This window comes from Zootermopsis nevadensis, unplaced genomic scaffold (genome assembly GCF_977971745.1).
Source record: "Zootermopsis nevadensis isolate Lab colony 2312 unplaced genomic scaffold, Znev_1.0 Znev_ptg000001l, whole genome shotgun sequence".
NCBI lineage: Eukaryota > Metazoa > Arthropoda > Insecta > Blattodea > Termopsidae > Zootermopsis > Zootermopsis nevadensis.
In genome coordinates, this window is record NW_028259133.1 from 16,675,828 (window position 1) to 16,694,610 (window position 18,783).

Consider the following 18,783-nt stretch of genomic DNA (forward strand, 5'->3'; position numbering starts at 1 on the left):
ATCTATGGTATGGTGGTATGAACTGTGTTTTTGAACTTGCTATGGTTATGGCACGTGGAGGTTCAGTGCGTTACGTTAAATGTGACTTGATTGAGGAAGAAACTCGAAAGAAAAACAGTGTATCAGTCTTCATTATCCGGAAATAGAATATCCATACAGGTAAGTGTAGAACAAATGTGAACCTAATGTAGGTATTTTAATTGTTATTATGAACATAATGTGCATACGTTTTATTTCATTGCAGGTTAGCAAGTGTTTGCATAGAAATTGATGTACTATAAATTAAGTTGATTTTTAAAGTGAAATAGAGTTTATAATCCCCGGAAAGTAACCATATTTAATGATTCACCAAGTAGCTTATCCTGCTTGCTGCGTCACCATAAAATGATGCGAAATGCAAATATACTATTCAGAATGTTGCCTAGTTCAAATACTTGAGAACAACAGTGTACTGGTACAATATATGTGTGATAAGGGCATTAAAGTAAAAAATGCACATATAGGGGAGAGGAAAATGCATACAACATTTTGGATGACAAGTTTGGAGTAATTTGGAATAACTGGACATAGAGAATAGTAATTTTAAAATGGATGTAGGGAAACAGGATGGGAGGATGTTGATGTGTTTAATCTGATTCAGGATAGGGACTAATAGTGGGCTCTTGTGAATACAGTAATGAATTTTCAGGTTCTATAAATGATGCAGAATTTAGTGACTAGCAAAATGTGCTATCAGGTTATCAAGGACAACTCTATTCCAAGAAGTGAGTTGGTTGTTGATGACATTTGGCTAATAATTTTTACTATGTTCCTTATAGTTTTTTGCTTTTAGGTTGAGTTCATTTTTGTTCATTGTGAGCTTATCATTTGGCTTCTTTAATAGTATTAATAATATTTAGCAAGGACTTGCAGTATTTTTTTTTGTAGTGGCTTTCAAGTTGATAGTTTTGGTATGCCTATTGTGGATGTTGAGTTCCCTTTTGTGTTTACCCAGTATTCTAGTTTTTTTATGTAACTACCCTTTTTGAACACTACTTTGTTTTAAATGAAAAACTTGTTTCAAAGATTGCCTTTCAATCCCTCAACACACAGTTCCATATGCTTTCCCTTACTCAGTAGTTAAATTTGAAACAATATACTTTGTGGTCATATGTATTTAGAAGAGGTTTGGTCACTGGTTTGTTATGAATGTAATGGTGCTTAAACTGATGACAGGTCAACATACACTTTATTTCTTCCAGGTTTCTGATACATCAAGTGATCAATATTGATGGATAAAATCAGTGATGACAGAGTAATGGATGATCCTGCTGTTGAAGTTCGGGTTATAGGAGGGCCAAAGGTATTTATTCTGTTTGAATATGAATAGTTATTGAAGTTTGAGAAGCATGTGAGATAGTGGAGACATCTACATACTGTAATTTAGTACTGATGTGGGGCATTATGTATGAATTATGCTCCTGTTAAACTACAATGTGAGCTTCATACAACAATGCAGTTGTGTTGAGGGAAACATTTTTTGCTTTGTGGGACAGAAAGTGTAGTTTTTGACTTTGAGAAAAGTTATGTGAACAATTATATTCATAGGGTGAAGAGAGTAATACAATATTTTGATATTCAAGTAACTTTATTTTCATTTCAATAAGGTTAGAAATTTTGTGATTATCCTGAGTAAACTCACTGCAATTATAATCATGGTGGCAGGACCATATTATTTGATAGGCACAGCATGCACTGTGCCTAGGACCCATGAAAACATTTTTTAACCTTGATTTTGATTTGTTATAAAACTTGCAACAATGATTTTTTATTGATACTTCTTTAGCAAGGATAGGCACAGCAAATACACAAGGAGGCAGTCATGTCAATGTCATTCTTTTTTTTTATGAAGAGAAACAAATTAAAACTTGTGATCAAGTTCAGTTATTTCATCACAAAATCAGCAATAAAAATACATCCAACAAAGGGCCTACAAGAACTTTAATGTGACCCTGCATGTGGGTTATTCATTAGTAACTGAAGGATATTTGTTTCACACAAGGTTTTACAATTATGGTATTTATCTCTGGTTTGAGGAATTAAAATAAAAAGTGTGGACTTCTTTAACCAGACTTGAGAAATAAATGTGAAAGGGGAGTGGTTAAATAACACAAGTACTGCATCCATGCTTACATATAACAGAAATTTACTATCTTCAAATATGCCTGTGGGTATTCAGTTAGTAGCTTCATTTCAGACCTGGAATTTGGCTGATCGTGGAGTATAGGTAGTTCAGGTTATTAATGGCTCCATCCTCTGTGTTCTTCCTATGTAGGTGTTGGTTCTTGCTCAGGCTGTGTGTGTGTCACTTCTGGCCATAAGACCAGTTGAAGGAATTGCAGAAATAGCCAGGAAAGAAAAGAAGGTGTAATCCTAAAGTTTTGAGGTAGTAGTTTGTTTTGCCTACTTTCCTTGTCTTGTAAGGAAAGATAATTCTTGAAGTATCATCATGTCAGTTTACCTCCATGTGTCTCCCCTCCTTGTAATACCTTTTGAACCAATTGATATAACTGGTGTGAAAATTGTGTGCTTTTAGAGGCCACCTCACCTTTCTCTTGGTTAATTTCCTGCTGTCAATAATACCAACCTGACAACCATCCCCAGAACTTCCCATGTTTCTTTATCATTTTCCAGTTTGCTTGGAAGTTTGTGGTCAAATATTTAGATGATCAATTACTAACACTTGCTACTTCCTTAATGCTTTCATGTTTGAGGAATGACTTGTTCAAAAGCTGCTTTTGGATGGTAATAAATCAGTAACCATGAAAATTAATTGTGCTTGTGCTTCGATGCTCTAGTACACAGATGGCAAACTTTAGTACTGCCTGAAAATACTGTTGGCACCTGTGATTACAGGTTTTGTTTGTTTTAACATCAGGAGCCATATTTTTTTGTGGAAGGTAACATTTTCTGTTCATTTGTTTCCATCTCAAATACTACGGAAAGAATGGTAAACCAGAACATATTATGACATACTTGATTCTTTATATTGCTTATTACCGATCATTTTTATCCTTGAAATTTATATAAGATTTCAAGAAGCTGTATAAAAAATGAAATGAGTGCCTTTTGTGTATATTTACAAATGCTGCAAACAAACCAAGAATTGAACTGTCTAAAAATATGCAGCAACAGATATTTCGTTCAGCCCATCAGGATTGTATTTGACCAACAAGAATGACTGGCATCACTTTTTAATTTTAATTAACAGCTGATGTAATTGTGACACCAGACGGAGAAAATGTTTGGCATCCTGGGCTGGAATATGCATTTCTTCATAATCATGCAGCTGATTTGTTGTTTTTGAACAGGGAAAAGGCTTGTTTGCTGTGAAGCCTTTCAAGGCGGGTGATGTTATTTTTGAGGAGAGACCATTGGTTTGCTGTCAGTTTGCATGGAATGCTGCATATGGTTACCTAGCATGTGATTTTTGTATGAGGTGAGAATTTTAAATTAATAGTTGTTGGAACAGAGTTTGGCATCAGTTTCATACAGTGAAAAACAAACTTTCATTTGTTTTTATCTTCCCTGGTTGGTTTCTTGTTGGGTGGCACTGAACAGTCAGTTAACCTGTCTGTGTTAATGCCATATAAAGGCAACAGGAAAAGGAAAATTATAATCTTGGTAATGTGAATGACAAGTCTTCATGCGATCATTCTGATTAGTAACATTCTTCCATTTTTGGTTAGGCTGGTTTTTACCTAGGAACACTGGCAAACCAAGATGGCTGTCTTCTTGGTTGTTGCACTATGTAGTGTGGTAGAAGTTTAGCAATATTTCAAAGGTCCTTAGAGCAGAGAGACATGCTGTATGGCATTACAACCCTGATGACAGCCATTTTTCTGCTCACTGCCATGAGAACTTCAAATCCTACTGGTAAACCAGATTTTCACATGGTGTTGATCACCCATATTCAAAGTAAGATTGTCTTTGTGCATACTATGAATATTTAGGTACAATAGTTGGGAATTTGATTGAATGAGATGTAGTAAGAATACTTTTTGTTGGTCTTATTTGGATTGCGTAGACCACTTGAGGGAGCTCAGGAAAATGTTCGAAGACTTACAGGCAAGAAGGATCTTGTGTTACCATATCCACAGTGCTGTCCCACAAACAAAGAGTCTCACACTCAGTGTCCATCATGTGGGGTAAGGTGATTTTTACGTGTTTTTATGTTTCTGTGTTCCTTTAATTAGAGTGGAATTTTAATTACTTAAATTAAACTATTGGCTTACTCCAACTGATGTAGAATCTCTATGCTCGTAAATGCTAGCCTTTGGAACTTGTTTTTGAGTACCATAGACAAGTTGCAAAGTTTTAATAAAGGTGCATCATATTTTCTTTCCCTTTTGTGTGTTTACTTTGCATGATTGCAAGTTGTCTCTGTGATATTTTAATTTTGAATTAACCAATATTTTGTTTGCTTCTCACAGAAATTAATGATGACTTAAAGTTACAAATTAATTTAGTTTTGAATTAGCTGCATTATAAAGCATACATCATTCAGTTTTACCTTAATGTGCTGTGATCTTAAGCATTCATATTTCTGTTAATATTTGTGTAATGGCCGTTAAATGATGGTAGTAGCAAAACCCTCATTAAATGATTCATAGTTCTTTTCAATATTTGCAGCATTAGGGAAGTAAGACAAGACATTCTGTATGCTATACACCATTTCTTTGTAATACTTCAGCCCTTGTTATATATTCAGGTTCAGTACTGCAGCACCATCTGTAAAGATCAGGCTTGGAACCTGCACCATAGGACCCTGTGCCTTCAGTCACATTCACGCAATGTTAACCATCCTTTGGAGCAACTGAATGAAACTTGGAAGTGAGTATTTTGATATAAAAACTTCTTCTTGACATTTTCATAGATGTTGAATGTGACTAATAAATTCAAGTAGCTAGTTTGTCTTTTGTAACACTAGTACTTGTTGCAGGTACATGCACTATCCTCCTGAAACCGCTTCAGTCATGATTCTGGCTCGAATGATTGCTACAGTTCAGCAAGCAGAGGATCCAGCCAGTGCTTTGAACATGTTCATGCAGGTAATCTGATAGACAGTATTGGATTCCAGTTTGCCTGTTTCCTGTAAGACTCATACAGATGGAGGATGTGAAGATGAGTGTTAGTTGTAGAGTGGTGGAGATTACATATGAAACAGTAGTGGTTTCATGTAGACTACTATCTTTAGCAGAAGATACTCGTGGGTGGTGTAAGGGGTTTTATGACCTTGAGGTCAACAATCTCGATGCAGTTGGCCATATTTGGATCTGTAATTATCTTGTCTGTATAGCATTATACTATCATGGCTACAAAAGTTTGAACAGTGGTTGATGTTTATGTTGGACTGTTGTTTTCAGTTCTGTCATAGAACTGTGAATGAAGAAGAGGCGATAGCACACAAGTTGCTAGGAGAGCAGTTCAGGAGGCAGTTGGAGGTGCTGCGAGAGCTGATTTCACTTGCTCTGTACAGTGATATTGTGCACCAGGTTAGTGCTGTAATAATACTCTCGTAATCCTTGCCATGTGCATGAATTCCTTATGGACTGCTATTAGGCTACAGTAAGGGTCTTTGTAGAACTTACATTTATATTTTACATTTTAGTGGCTCTTGCCAGATGGATTCCAGTCCCTTGTGGCACTAGTGGGAACTAATGGACAGGGTGTTGGTACGAGCCCGTTCAGTGAATGGGTGAGGAAGGTCTCTGAACTGGAGCTTCCAACAGATGACAAACAGCAGCTGGATTCATTCATTGACAAGGTGTATGAGGATTTGAATGAAGGTGGGACAACTTCAACTGAAGCACTTGGATATTATAATATGCTTTGAGGATTAATGGTCTCTCCATAAAACTATTTTGGTTGCCGTCTCTTTGATCAAATTCCTAGGTTTTGATGAGCATTCATCATAAAACTAAATCAAACTATGAATAAAAGAAAGTTTTATTTCCAAAATTAATTTATATGTATAAGGTGTACAGCCCTGAATTTTAAAGCCTACACACTGATATTATTTTTTAATTTTTATTTCTTGAAATTTTAGATTAGTTGATAAAATGGTAGGTACTTCTTCGATATAATGGTTAACAGATGAATAGGCGTGACCTCTGTAATATGTGTTCATTTTATGAACTTTGTGTAGAGAACACAAAAAATGAGATGGTATCCCATGGCAAAGTGTTTTATGAACTTGCTTTTGTTCCACAGAGGTTGGTAGTTTCCTTAACAGTGAGGGCTCTGCACTGTATGCCCTGCAGAGTGTGTGCAACCACAGCTGTGACCCTAATGCAATGCCCAGCTTCCCACACAGCAATTTCCAGCTTGCCATGTGTGCTGTGAGGGACATTGCTCCAGGAGATGAGATACTCATTAGCTACTTAGACGAGTGTGTCCTAGAGAGAAGTCGACACAGCAGGCTCAAGTTGCTTAGGTATGTCTTTTGACGTTCAGATGAATCACATTGTCTTTTGTATATGTACCTGCTGGAGGATGGGAAGGAGTTTTACAAAACCTCATCAGATTTGAAGGTAATAATTGATATGCACCAGACATTTCATTGAATTGTGAGTAAAGATATATGTCGTGATTTATGATTAGGCCAACATAACCATAAATGCAACTTCATACTTTAAAATGAAGTTCTGTTATTTAATTTTTAAGGATGATTTAAAGAAAGTTGTTCTTATTACATTTCTTCTCTATGGGAGGGACTTCGTGTCAGTTTTTCTCAATTGAAGTGATACTTGCCAACTGAGTGTTGGTCTGTCATGAGACCCTTACTTCTCTGTACCCAAATTGTCATGTGTATCCCCAAAATATATTCACATAGATTTACAGGTACCGGAATTACATTTTTAATAAGTAATTTGTGGCAGATATTTGTGATTAATTTTCAAATGTTTTGCTTTCAGGGAAAATTACATATTCACATGTCATTGCTCAAAATGTGAGACTCAGGCTGGTGATCTCGATGTGACAAGTGAAGATGAGTCTGATGATGAAGTTGAGGATGATGGAGGAGGATAGTCAGGGATCAGTACACATATACTGTAGCTTTATGTGACATTCCATTGTTCATTGTACTTTTTCTTTCCAGAAAATATTTTTGAAAATTTAAAATCTATTGCAATAATGAAAGCTGATAGAGACCTTGTTAGCCTGTTATTACTCAAGATTAAACCAGCAAGTAGCCCCAATGATTGTTAACATTCTGTTAAAATTGCATCTGGTGTGGTCCATTGGTGCAACAACCCAGACGACGGCCATATCCTACAAATTAGGTTTTGTTTTGAAATGTAAATTAGTACTAGTTACAATACAGACACAATAGAAGTTTCACCATACAATACAGAATTTCTTCATGGTAGAATTAAAAAGAATAAACATGTTAGTGAGTCCATTGACTATCTTGTCTTCTAGTAGTACTTAACTGTTGGCGTAGATCACTACTAACTTTGGGTGTGGCTTGTCATAGTAGATAATGCTGTCCATCACAGGATTTTGACCCAAAGTCGGTTTACTGTGGGGATGGGTAGATGGATAATCTATGCAGGTATACAGTCTGTAGTCTAAAGACAGTTTCAGCCTTTTTATGTGATGGGTCAGGGATTAGTTTGATATTTCCATCTGCAGGCTGTCATAATTTTAGATCAAGAAATGCAGATATTAGAAAGGTGTTCATATTCACGAAGTATATACATATTTATGTACCTACACGAAGTACAGCACATGAAAAACTTTGTGATAAGTATAGCTGAAACATCCATTATATTCTTTCATGAGGTAACGTTATTGACACAACATTCCTAATAGCAAGTCATGAAGAAACCCTACATAGCTGCTCTTGGGTTTGGTTATGTGAATAAGTATGTGCATGCATTTTATGGTCCAAATTATCGAGCTTGCATTAAGGCTGAAATCTATCAAATGCAGAAAATACTATGTCTAGCAGATTTTTTGTTACAGACAATTGTTTTACATATCCTACACTATAATCAAGTTTAGTAATGGAACAAGTGTAACTACTGCTTAAATCTGCAAATTTTTTTAATGGATATCTGGAATGAGATGTCAGTGTCTTGTATGCATATTTATATTTCATCAAATGATGATCAGACATTTGCATCCCCTAAGTAATACAAAAACAATATTGAAAGCCTTTTTGGGAATGTTCAAATTTAAACTGCTGGATTGTCTTTAAAAATAGTTATAATTAGCACAACAATATGGTAGTCAGAGGCAAAGTGTACTAGGGGCAGTCAAAAAGTTCCCGGAATTGTGGTATAGCACTAATGGTAGGACATACGGCAACGCTTACCTAATCACCTTCAAAGTAGGACCCTTGTGCGCGCACACACACACTTGCTCCATCGATCCTGCCATTGTTGGAAGCACCGGTGGAAGGCTTCGTTTGGAATCTTCTGGAGTTCGGCCGTCGCATTTGATTTGATGTCCTCCATGGTTGCGAAATGCGTCCCCTTGAGGCCCATTTCCAGAGTAGGGAAGAGCCAGAAGTCACTCAGAGCGAGATCCAGAGAGTATGGTGGTTGGGTGATGATGGGAATGCTTCTCTCAGCAAGGAATTGCTGCACAACCAGTGATGTGTCGAATGCGACGACCGAACTCCGGAAGATTCCAAACGAAGCCTTCGGCCGGTGCTTCCAACAATGGCAGGATCGATGGAGCAAGTGTGTGTGCGCGTGCGCAAGGGTCCTACTTTGAAGGTGATTAGGTAAGCGTTGCCGTATGTCCTACCATTACAGTGCTATACCACAATTCTGGGAACTTTTTGACTGCCCTACGTACATTTGTTAAATATAATATTTTAATTTCTGATTGTTCTTTGTCTTCAGTTTTGAAGTAACACAGATTTACTAATGTTGGAATTCAGATTTATAAGCTGGTTACTGCTTTCTGCAAGTTCCACTATAGATACCCGTCCTCGCTGTTTTATAAATTTGGCTACAGCTTCTAGTTCTTCTGTTGATATATAGATGAACTTCCCGCGGTCATCCACAACTCCTGCAGGAATAAATAATATTTACAAGGAGGACAGGGCAGATTTATTCTTACTATCTGTAAGTTGTTTGTTTATTATCAGATAAAAGGCCTAGAAACAGTTATATGTATTAAAATTGTTTGGTCTGTATGTTTATATTATCATATTTTTAGGGATGTTATATTAGCTATACAGTAGGGCCCCGCTTTTCGGCGCTCCGCTTTATGGCGATTCGCTAATACGGCGCTCAACAGCTGAGTCAGAGAAGTGCATCCGGCGCCATTTTATCGTCGCTGATTCAGTCTGTTTACAGCTTTTGTGCGCTCCGCGTCTACGTATTTCTGGCAATTTTTCAAAGATATTACAAACTGTATATTTATATAATATTTTTGTGTTACTACAGTGTAATTACAAAGACGTCTAAGGGTAGTAGCGATAAAAAGAGGAGTCGTAAGCCTCTTACTTTAAATGCCAAGTTAGATATAATTAAACTTCGTGGACAAGGCATGTCTATGGCCGAAATAGGACGTAAGCTAATTCTAGCTCACCAAACTGTTAGTACCATCGTGAACGCTAAGGAGAAAGTGTTAAATGAAATTAAAAGTGCCACACGAATGAACTCTAAAGTCATAAGAAAGAGAGATAGCCTTATTGCTGACATGGAAAAACTTTTAGTTGTGTGGATTGAAGATCAAACGAGCCACAATGTGTGTACTACTGATATTCATTTTACTTTCATATCGTTTTCTTAGGCCTAGCGCTATTGTGCACTTACTATATGATAGTGTAACATCTTATTAGGCTTTGATATGCATTTGCAAGTGAAAAAAGGCAAAGATCCGCTTTACGGCAATTTTCGCTTTACGGCGGGGGTCTGGTCCCTAACCCGCCGTATAAGCGGTGCCCTACTGTACTGTAAAATGTAAATATTTGCACATTCATAACATGGTAGAGAGGAACTCCAATTTAATGTTTAACAGTGCTTCTAATCCTATCCCCATTATCTTCAATTTACAAGAATGTTTCCAAATGTAAGCATATAATCACTGCACTGTGTTTGTGGACAACGTGTTGCTCCAGGCATTTTATTATGCCAACAGGCTAGCCAATCCCTCAACTGCATAATGTTCCGGTGCCTTTGGTCCTTGAATGTTAATTTATTATAAAGTAAAAGTACATTTTCAAATTTGGTCAAATTTCTGTGTAAATATTTATTTGGCTCTTCGATTACTTTTCCAGTAATTTTGTCTTTCCCTTCACCATATCACTCAAAATTTTTCATCCAAGAAACATAGTCAGCATGGGTTTCTGAACCCTGTTTTGGATATTGTTATCATACTTGTTTTCACCATCTTGAACCACTGTTATTCCCTTAAACCTAGGAATGTCATCTGTAAAATGTAACAAGGAAGAGGGAAATACATGGATGAGGGTTGGTTGCAAAGTGAACATACCTGTAAGTAATCCTTCTGCTTGGAGTTCTTGGATTGTGTTAATAACATGCTGAGTCTTCAATTTAAAATGGGCAGCCAAATCTTCTAACACAACTACTTTCATATTCTGCAACAGAAAGTGTTGGGATGAACTGATCACACCTTATTTTCTTCAGCAGTCAGCATGTTAAAGCTAGCAATAATTATAAATTTATAATTATTCAATTTAGTGATAAATGTCAATGCATAAGAAGTGCTTTCAGTAGAAGTTTCTGATTATATTAAATTTAATGGATATAAACTCAGAGTTTTGAATTATTGCAATGTATGTAACTCTTTATGATTTATACAGAAGTTCTAGGTACGTTTGTGGTCTATTTGCATAATGAATTTTACATTCCTAAATCCAGTGATTCATTAATTGTCCCAATCAGACTGAAAGCACCTACATTATGTAGCTCTAACGTCACTCCCACCTCAGAATATACATGGTCATTGCACTACTGTTATTGGCAGTAGTGAATTTAAAGTATCTGGATTCATGATATTCAAACTAAGTTTCAGAAAAATCTGTGAATTGGTTGACGTTACGTTTTCTTATAAAATAATGGAATACTAAAAATGTAACAACATCTGGAGTCAGTTACTTAACAGCAACACAACAGTACACCTTCACAAGAATCAGAAATTAAAACATGAACATTTAGTACCTTGATATGGTTTATGAACTCCTGAAGTAAATTCTTTTGTTCATCATCTTCACCATCATCTTCATACCCTTCTTCCTCCACACTGAATGCAGTTTTCATTTTCAAATACTCCTCATGTTCTTGACGTTCTTTTTCTTCACGTGCTTTTCTTTCCCCTTCAAGTCGCTCCTGTTCTTCTTGTTTCTCCCTTTCTGCAGCCTTCAGTCTCTCCTCCTCTGCTTGTTCCTGTCGCTTCTTCCTCTCTTCTCTGGATCTCTCCTCTGCCTATATATACAAACATGAATCAGTAAAATCAACTTAATAAGGCAATGTGCATGCACAATGTATCTGTGTGTGTGCTTTTAACTTACTGATAGCCTCTCCCAAAGTTCTGCAACCACCAATACTGGTCATTATTACAGTCAGCCCTTCTCAAAGACTGGATATCAAGTATAGTTGACTGTTGTCTTGTATCAATATATGATCTATCTGATTATGTGCCTTTCCATCAAGATAAAATCCAAGAGTATTTATGAATTTTGTGGTGTGAGAACATTGTACTCTTAACAATCAAATCTTTATGTGGCAAGTTCACTACTTTGGCCTTGTCATCAATATTGGTTTCCTCTGTGTTCTCATTTCTGTCACAAGACTATACTCCAAGAATTTATATTGGGTGAGGTTGGTGGCCGTAACAATCTTCAGTATAATCCAATGACCTGATATTTTGCTGCTGTTGCAAAAAAACATCTGTAGCATCACACAGGATGATTATGAATGACATGGACATGAGATCAGGCTTTAGGAGGGTGTATTTATTGATATTTTGAGCATTTCTGTATGATCCTCTTTTGGTTTTAATTAAGGTCTTTCTATACTTCTGGTAACATGGGGTTTATGTAATTGAATGCTATAATGAATTTTCTATGGTTTTTCCATGACAGTGTATTGTCATTTAATTATTCACTTGTACTAAACTTCAGGAAAGGTATGTTATTTTTTTTTTCCACAAGCAACATCCAAATTTAAATCCAGTATAAAATACCTCTCTTTGAGCTTTACGCTCCGCCTTTGCTTCCAGCTTGGCCCGCTTTTTTGCGCCAATTTTTCCATCAGGAAATTCAATATCTTCACCCACGTCCTGTACAGTTCCATCCTCATCATCTGCTTCATTCTGCTGATGAGCTAACAGAAAAAGAGTCTTGTTTAGAAACCAACTGCTACCCTACCTATTCTGTAGTTTTGAAAGCAGGTGGGAGGGAAAACTTCTGTATTACTAGTTCTTCAATGCACTTTGTAGATAGATGTCAAAAGCTGTGAGCATGGCTGACATGTATGCTATTCTGGTTTTTATGATCTAGATAATTTCACATGGAATGACATTCCTACATACTGTCTACAAGGGCATAGATAGTAAGAATGCAATATGATTTTTACCAGCTGCCCTCAGTTGTGCTCTTGTATTACGAGCACCAACTGCTCGTCTTGGAATCTGTCTGTCATGAGCCCGTTCCTGTGGTATATCTCTTGTAGGAGAGGTTTCTGAGGAAAAAAAATGTTGGTTTTGATGAGTTACCAAATACAACAGCCTTGGTTTTCTGAAGAATGTGTGAATTCAGTGTGCTCCATACAAACCTTTACCCTATGCACTACTTAGGCTTATTACTGCAATCGAAAGGTTTTTTTTGTAACAGTTTAAATTGGGGCTGAATCCAATGAAAACTGAATGTAGTGATATTTGTAAGATCATGTTTAAAATTAATTGTATTAGGTCCAATCTTCCCATGCTGGCAGAAAGACGTTTTATCGATTTTGCTAAAACAGACAATTTCAAGTGGATCTACCTCAATTACTGTTCCATTCACATACGACAGTCCTAACCTTACATAAAACTTTCCCAGCTGGTAGCAGAATTCTAGCAATGTCAGGCAATGTGCTAATTTAGGTTTATAAGAATACCTTGAATGACGCGTTGTTTAAGGAGTGCAACAACAAATATAATAACAATCAAACCAGATGCAATTGAAATTAAGAAAATCAGGTCCATTCTTCGCTACATCAGATGTAATCCAACCTCCCCACATTCAACAATCGGCGGTGTGTGTGCATATTGGTTACCTATGTTGGTTACTCTGAACGAAGTACAATATTAATCAAGAATTAATTTAATGAAAGTAAAAATAATTTAATATTAACATAATATACAAAATAAAATAAGTCCACATTATTTAAGTCATCTGTTAATACGTAAGTAACAGCAATATTATCAGCTATTCTAAAAACTTGTATGAGAAAAACAATATTTGAGTTGAATATTAACTAACGTGTGTGACGTGTGTTTGTCGTGGTTGTGTTATTTGTCCCTAATTGTGGGTTCAATATGTTGAAATTACTTGGCATTTTAACGGGGTATATATTAATTCTGCTTCCCCTATCTTCAGGATTATATTTTCATATAGGCGAAACTGAGAGAAAGTGCTTTATTGAAGAAATTCCTGATGAGACAACTGTTATTGGTATGTAGTGTTTTGGTGTTCCAAAATAGTCATTTGCGCATCTGATACACGGCACTCAATTTTGAGGATTATTAGGATTGTATTTATGGCCGATATATGGCCTCTTTCATTTTCAGTCAATTACAAGGTGGAACTTTATGACCCAAAAAGTGGCGGCTTCATGCCTTCCAGTCCCGGAATTGGTATGCATGTAGAAGCACGGGATCCCGATGACAAGACAATCCTTTCGAGAGTAAGTGGACATAAAGTACGTCGTTATTATAATAATCTTTATTTGTTCACTATAAATATATTTTGATAACTTCATACGTATATTTCAGGTTTACAGTTCAGAAGGAAGGATATCCTTTACATCTCATACTCCAGGCGAACATATTATTTGCCTTTATTCCAACAGCAGTAACTGGTTTAGTGGTTCTCAGTTGGTAAGTGGAGACTTGAGTAATTTATGTGCCTAATAAACTATTTGTCATGCTGGAAGAGCATAGGAATAATGTAAATTTGGTACATACTAATATTTCGAGAAATATATTATCTATGTTAAGCCCTGAAAATGGAGGCAGTATATTTTTATGAAGCCTTATTCACCTAAGAGTCCACACAGCATCCAAATCCATATCATCACTGCTGTGAGAACCTCAAATCTCACATAGTGTATACTTTGTATTTTCAACTGTTACTTCCAGCGTGTTCATCTAGATATCCAAGTGGGTGAGCATGCTATTGACTATGCAAATGTGGCTCAAAAAGAGCAGCTTCCTAAACTCCAGCTCAGAATAAGACAGCTTCTGGATCAAGTGGAACAAATAACAAAAGAACAGAACTACCAGAGGGTAAGTTGATGCATTCAGTAATATTGCTTCTTCAGTATAACAGCAGTATTGTAACATTATTCTTGATTGATCCCTAAATATGCAATGTGGAATAATTCTTAATTCACAATTAACTCGGCTGTTTGTGGCCAGAAGAAGACACCCACTTACTTCAAATAAAATAACATTATTACATTTGCAGTTAAACAGCGTATGTATGTGTGTGTGTGTATATATATATATATATATAATCTTAGCTCTTGATCTACTGAATTTGAGAGTTGTCTCCTTGCAATATGAGAAATGTCTTAATACCAGTAACTGGTAAATGGAAGTAATGATATTTTGTTGCTAGTGCTTATGACATTAACTGCTAAGATACCAACTCAAATTCATTATAAATTTAATAATTAATTTTAAATTAGATAATATTATTCTTTTTTAAGTACCAGAATCAGTTTTATAGGTTGCAAGTTGCGTACTCCTGGAAAAACTATTATGCTACTTGTTCATGTGTTACAATCATTTAATTTTATTTCACAGTATCGAGAGGAACGTTTCCGGCAGACAAGTGAGAGCACTAACCAAAGAGTCCTGTGGTGGTCTGTTACACAGACATGCATCTTACTGGTAATGGGGGCCTGGCAGATGAGGCATCTAAAGAGTTTCTTTGAAGCAAAGAAGCTTGTGTAATATTTGATGTGGGGATTGAAATGTTGCATTGTAAATACATTCATTTAAAGTGGTGATGTTAATGAATGTTACATGTGCTCACTGCATGGCACATGAGCTTTGTAAAAATATAGCAGGCTAAGACATACAAAACAATTGATAGCTGTATTAGCTGCAAGGACAGTCTGTTATATCCAAGGGCATGCTGGATCACTTATGTTTGGATGACCTAATGTTATTCTATTTTTCATGCTTTGTACTTTGTTCCTCTAATTGTTCAGATGTCTTGTTGTTGTAGATTCAAAACCTTATTAGAGTGGTTCCCTTTATACAGCATGCCTTTGATGTCTAGAAGAAAGATGCCATTTTTCAAATGTAATATTTATTACCAACCAGTCATATGTAAAGTGAAGAGGAAGTTGAAACATCTTTTCTACACCTGTGTTGTACATACCAGTTTCATATGTTGAAGTTTACTGCAATTGGAGTAGCCCGTGGGTTGAGTTCTGATGACATTTACAAAGTGGGAACTGACCCTCCTGGAAGGAGCCATTGACATTTTTCAGGTGGTGTGAAGTCTTCTGAGATACAGGGAGCTATATGTGTCACAGCTAGTAAGTCACAAATTTCAGGTTTGGTAGAATGTGTGCTCTGTGAAGAAAGGGGGCTAGTTATACTTTGTTTCAAAATGAATTGCTGACATTGGTTTTAAGGTACTTCACTCTATGAGAAGTTAGCAGGAGTCAACAGCCTGGATTTAGTAGACAGTTATATGTCTAGTCCACACTGGCTGTTTTAAAAACATTTAGTATTGGTATAAAATGGAAGTAGTAAACAGAAAAAGTGATATTGTAATTTTTACAGCAATTGAAATCTTGGTGTACAAGGTGTTGAGAAATAAACTACACATCTAATTTCCTACTTATAATTTGTGCGCTTACAATGTTGATTGTGCTAACAATTCATGTTAACCTATCTTTAATGAGATACTTCTCATGCTTTTGTTATTACTATAGTCCGGTACTAAGACTGGTGGAATATGGTTTCAGTACTTTTGTGTGTAATAATAAAGATAGTGAAATAAGTATTGCAGATTACTGGATTGTTCACTACCAAATTCAGTATTTGGCGAGCTATTTTTGGACTTCATTTGTTCCAACCCAGTCTGTTGCTTTCTCTCATTTCTGTAACATAATACAGTAGAAAGTAGTAAAATTAAGCATCCTCTGGTCTTATGTACTAAAACTGTGAAACTGTGCTTTGAGTGATGGCATCTGTTCAGCAATGGGTTCCTCGGGGAAAATTTTGCACTAAATTATATCATAGGTGGCTGTCTGTAGATAAAATCATATGACTTTTTTAAATTATTTTCCTACAGACTGCTGTCTGTGCATGTCATACTCTAGTAATAATAATAATAATATTCGGTTACTACAAATGTTTAGAACAATATATGATAAACCTGAGGCCATGTGGTCATAACAGAATAAAATTTGTTCTATATTCCTACTTGTGTCAGAAGTTCATACTAAGAAAACAGAAAATGTTCACCATGTAAGAATGAAGCAGACACAGAAGTGTCAAATGAACTAAAATACAAGAAAATTGGGATTTTAAAGTTAGCAACAATTTGGTATTTTTGTTGGCAAGTGTTGAAATTAAATCTGACATTCCTCCGTTCAAAAAAATAAAAATGCAGACCTTTAAGACCTAAAGCATATTGATCTTCTGAATTTTATTGCTATAGTGTGGCATGTCAATTTATACCTTCTCCTCCTAGCCATGAATTTATAAATGCAGACAAAGGCTGGAGAAAATAGACAGCGAAGGAAGTAATTTAATTATATTCTCCGTGCAGTAAATATGGGAAGAATGGACAGCAGATGGAAGCATGAATCTGCAGTGTAGGATACAGAAACAAATGACAATAGGCAGCTGGAACTGAATGATGTAAATTTTTGTCACTTGGATAGGTCAGAATTTATGCCTGGTCTTTATTGGGGTGAAGGAAAACAAAAGAATATTGACTACACCTAATTTACATTTATTAAGTTTGCACAGAATTCCAGAAAACCCTACACTAACAATGCCCAAGAGCCATTTAAAACTTGTCTTCCACTTTCTCTAAATGGCAGAGTACCTCCCAATAAGATTTTAAAGGCAAAAGAAACTATCTTTAATGAAAAGGAAGTTATGTTTCAGGCTATAGCATTAGAGTTTATTACATTTACAAGCAATTCAGATTGTGTCATACAAGGGATTTACAAAAAGCAAAGAACTCTGGAAAAAAGTATTCTTTCAGTTTTGGGAGTATATGAAATTACATCTCTTTTTTGCAGATAAGCTTAATTTCGAATGGAGTTTCATTCTTCTGCTTAGTCTGTTTATCTTCTTTTGACACAGGAACAGGTGTATCTGGTGGGAAACCTAATGTGAAGTAATTTTTGTTACAGATTCGCCCTTTTCTGCAAGAATGTCTTCAATATTCTTCTTCTCATCAGAAAACCACTTTAGATTATCAGCAATCAAATGCTTAACTTTGCATCCTTGACAACACACAATCACAACACCTTTCTGGTATGAAAGTTTTGATATGTGTGTCACATTACGGGTATTGCACTTTTTACATGTAAATACGAGTTGGAATCGTCCTGATAATTTGGCATCTAACGATTTCGATAATGGTTCATCCTCCAATTTTGGCTTGTCAGCATCTTTTACATAACATGCAGCATTTTCACCCTTTTCACTAAACACTTGTAATGATTCTTTATCCTGTTTCTTTTCACAATGATGTGCCAAATCCTGATGAAACTGGCTATGTCTATGATGTGAAAAAGTTGGTACAGCTAACCTCAACAAATCACTTCTGATGGTATGCCCATTATAATTTCTTTCCGACAGTATTGGAAATCCATTCAGCAAACGTTTTGTTAATGCTAGAACAACAAATGCAATTTTCGGATTCCTAGTGAACATGACTTTAATATCAGAGCACAAAATGAATTATTTTATTGAAATACAATTTAACTGCTCTTCTATACAGAAACATACCATCGCTTCCATGACAAACTACCATGCACACCTGCCATCTTTCGGATACGGCTTCGTACATAGGCAATTCTTACAGCCTTCGACTGCTCAGTTGAAATTGAAGTTGGCTGTCGTTCCTCCAGAATGTAAACGCCGATTTGCTACATTGTTATTGTATTTTTAACTGATCTGGTTATCTTAAGCTTCCCTGTGTTCCTCCAGACAAGTGCCCAGATAGGTTATTTACTGATATTCATTATTCACCAAATAATCATTCTAATACGCTACGTTATAAATTCTACGAAACCGAGACTGTCTCAGTTTCGTAGATGAAATAATTGATTTTATATGTTGGCATTATTTGCTCAAACACATAGTCATATTCTGTGAGTTCATTAATAATTTATTCACTGTTTTTTTCAGAATGTCAGGGTTATAGTTTTTCAGATATTCGGATTTATTTCAGGACGTTATTCGTACATTTTTACCACTGATAAAGTTGTGGTCATGCCTTTCAGAATTATGGATGGCATTTACAGACAAATTGTTCGAACAAAACCCTAATTTTGTGTTTTTTGTAGAAAA

The 18,783-nt window shown here is 35.9% G+C and overlaps 3 protein-coding genes across 6 annotated transcripts; 2 read left to right on the plus strand and 1 right to left on the minus strand.

Moving 5' to 3' along the window:
- The first annotated feature begins 1 nt into the window (after nt 1).
- Nucleotides 2–7,444, plus strand: Smyd5 (SET and MYND domain containing, class 5). 4 transcript variants are annotated; one of them, XM_022070765.2, is made up of 11 exons: nt 13–159; nt 689–764; nt 1,242–1,342; nt 3,351–3,478; nt 4,067–4,187; nt 4,751–4,872; nt 4,982–5,090; nt 5,406–5,534; nt 5,651–5,828; nt 6,253–6,475; nt 6,957–7,444. In XM_022070765.2, the coding sequence occupies exons 3-11, from the start codon at nt 1,271–1,273 to the stop codon at nt 7,069–7,071; spliced, it is 1,197 nt and encodes a 398-aa protein (XP_021926457.1). In that variant the 5' UTR covers nt 13–159; nt 689–764; nt 1,242–1,270; the 3' UTR covers nt 7,072–7,444. The 4 variants fall into 4 exon arrangements, with proteins under 4 accessions (XP_021926456.1, XP_021926457.1, XP_021926458.1 ...); XM_022070764.2 differs by lacking the exon at nt 689–764 and having other exon boundaries at nt 2–159; XM_022070766.2 differs by lacking the exons at nt 13–159; nt 689–764 and adding an exon at nt 2,315–2,425.
- A 264-nt stretch (nt 7,445–7,708) lies between these two features.
- Nucleotides 7,709–13,293, minus strand: Ddrgk1 (DDRGK domain containing 1). Its single transcript, XM_022070767.2, has 6 exons — nt 13,125–13,293; nt 12,603–12,707; nt 12,211–12,350; nt 11,187–11,450; nt 10,498–10,603; nt 7,709–9,066 (listed from the first exon to the last, which is right to left on the minus strand). Exons 1-6 carry the CDS (start codon nt 13,210–13,212, stop codon nt 8,894–8,896), a joined length of 876 nt encoding a protein of 291 aa, XP_021926459.1. The 5' UTR covers nt 13,213–13,293; the 3' UTR covers nt 7,709–8,893.
- Nucleotides 13,294–13,466: 173 nt separating this feature from the next.
- On the plus strand, nt 13,467–16,093 carry eca (transmembrane p24 trafficking protein eclair). Its single transcript, XM_022070768.2, has 5 exons — nt 13,467–13,681; nt 13,798–13,913; nt 14,002–14,106; nt 14,368–14,514; nt 15,037–16,093. The coding sequence occupies exons 1-5, from the start codon at nt 13,546–13,548 to the stop codon at nt 15,184–15,186; spliced, it is 654 nt and encodes a 217-aa protein (XP_021926460.1). The 5' UTR covers nt 13,467–13,545; the 3' UTR covers nt 15,187–16,093.
- The last annotated feature ends 2,690 nt before the right edge of the window (nt 16,094–18,783 follow it).

Excerpts from the sequence above, each read along its gene's own strand:
- Smyd5 (XM_022070764.2), top strand. The coding sequence starts at position 1,271 with ATGGATAAAATCAGTGATGACAGAGTAATGGATGATCCTGCTGTTGAA. Across the intron at positions 1,343-3,350 it reads GGGTTATAGGAGGGCCAAAG|GGAAAAGGCTTGTTTGCTGT; the intron begins GTATTTATTCTG and ends GTTTTTGAACAG. Across the intron at positions 4,188-4,750 it reads CTCAGTGTCCATCATGTGGG|GTTCAGTACTGCAGCACCAT; the intron begins GTAAGGTGATTT and ends TTATATATTCAG.
- eca (XM_022070768.2), top strand. The coding sequence starts at position 13,546 with ATGTTGAAATTACTTGGCATTTTAACGGGGTATATATTAATTCTGCTT. Across the intron at positions 13,914-14,001 it reads ACAAGACAATCCTTTCGAGA|GTTTACAGTTCAGAAGGAAG; the intron begins GTAAGTGGACAT and ends CGTATATTTCAG. Across the intron at positions 14,107-14,367 it reads GGTTTAGTGGTTCTCAGTTG|CGTGTTCATCTAGATATCCA; the intron begins GTAAGTGGAGAC and ends TGTTACTTCCAG.
- Ddrgk1 (XM_022070767.2), bottom strand. The coding sequence starts at position 13,212 with ATGGACCTGATTTTCTTAATTTCAATTGCATCTGGTTTGATTGTTATT. Across the intron at positions 11,451-12,210 it reads AGCGTAAAGCTCAAAGAGAG|GCAGAGGAGAGATCCAGAGA; the intron begins GTATTTTATACT and ends TTGTATATATAG. Across the intron at positions 10,604-11,186 it reads AGTTCATAAACCATATCAAG|AATATGAAAGTAGTTGTGTT; the intron begins GTACTAAATGTT and ends TTTCTGTTGCAG.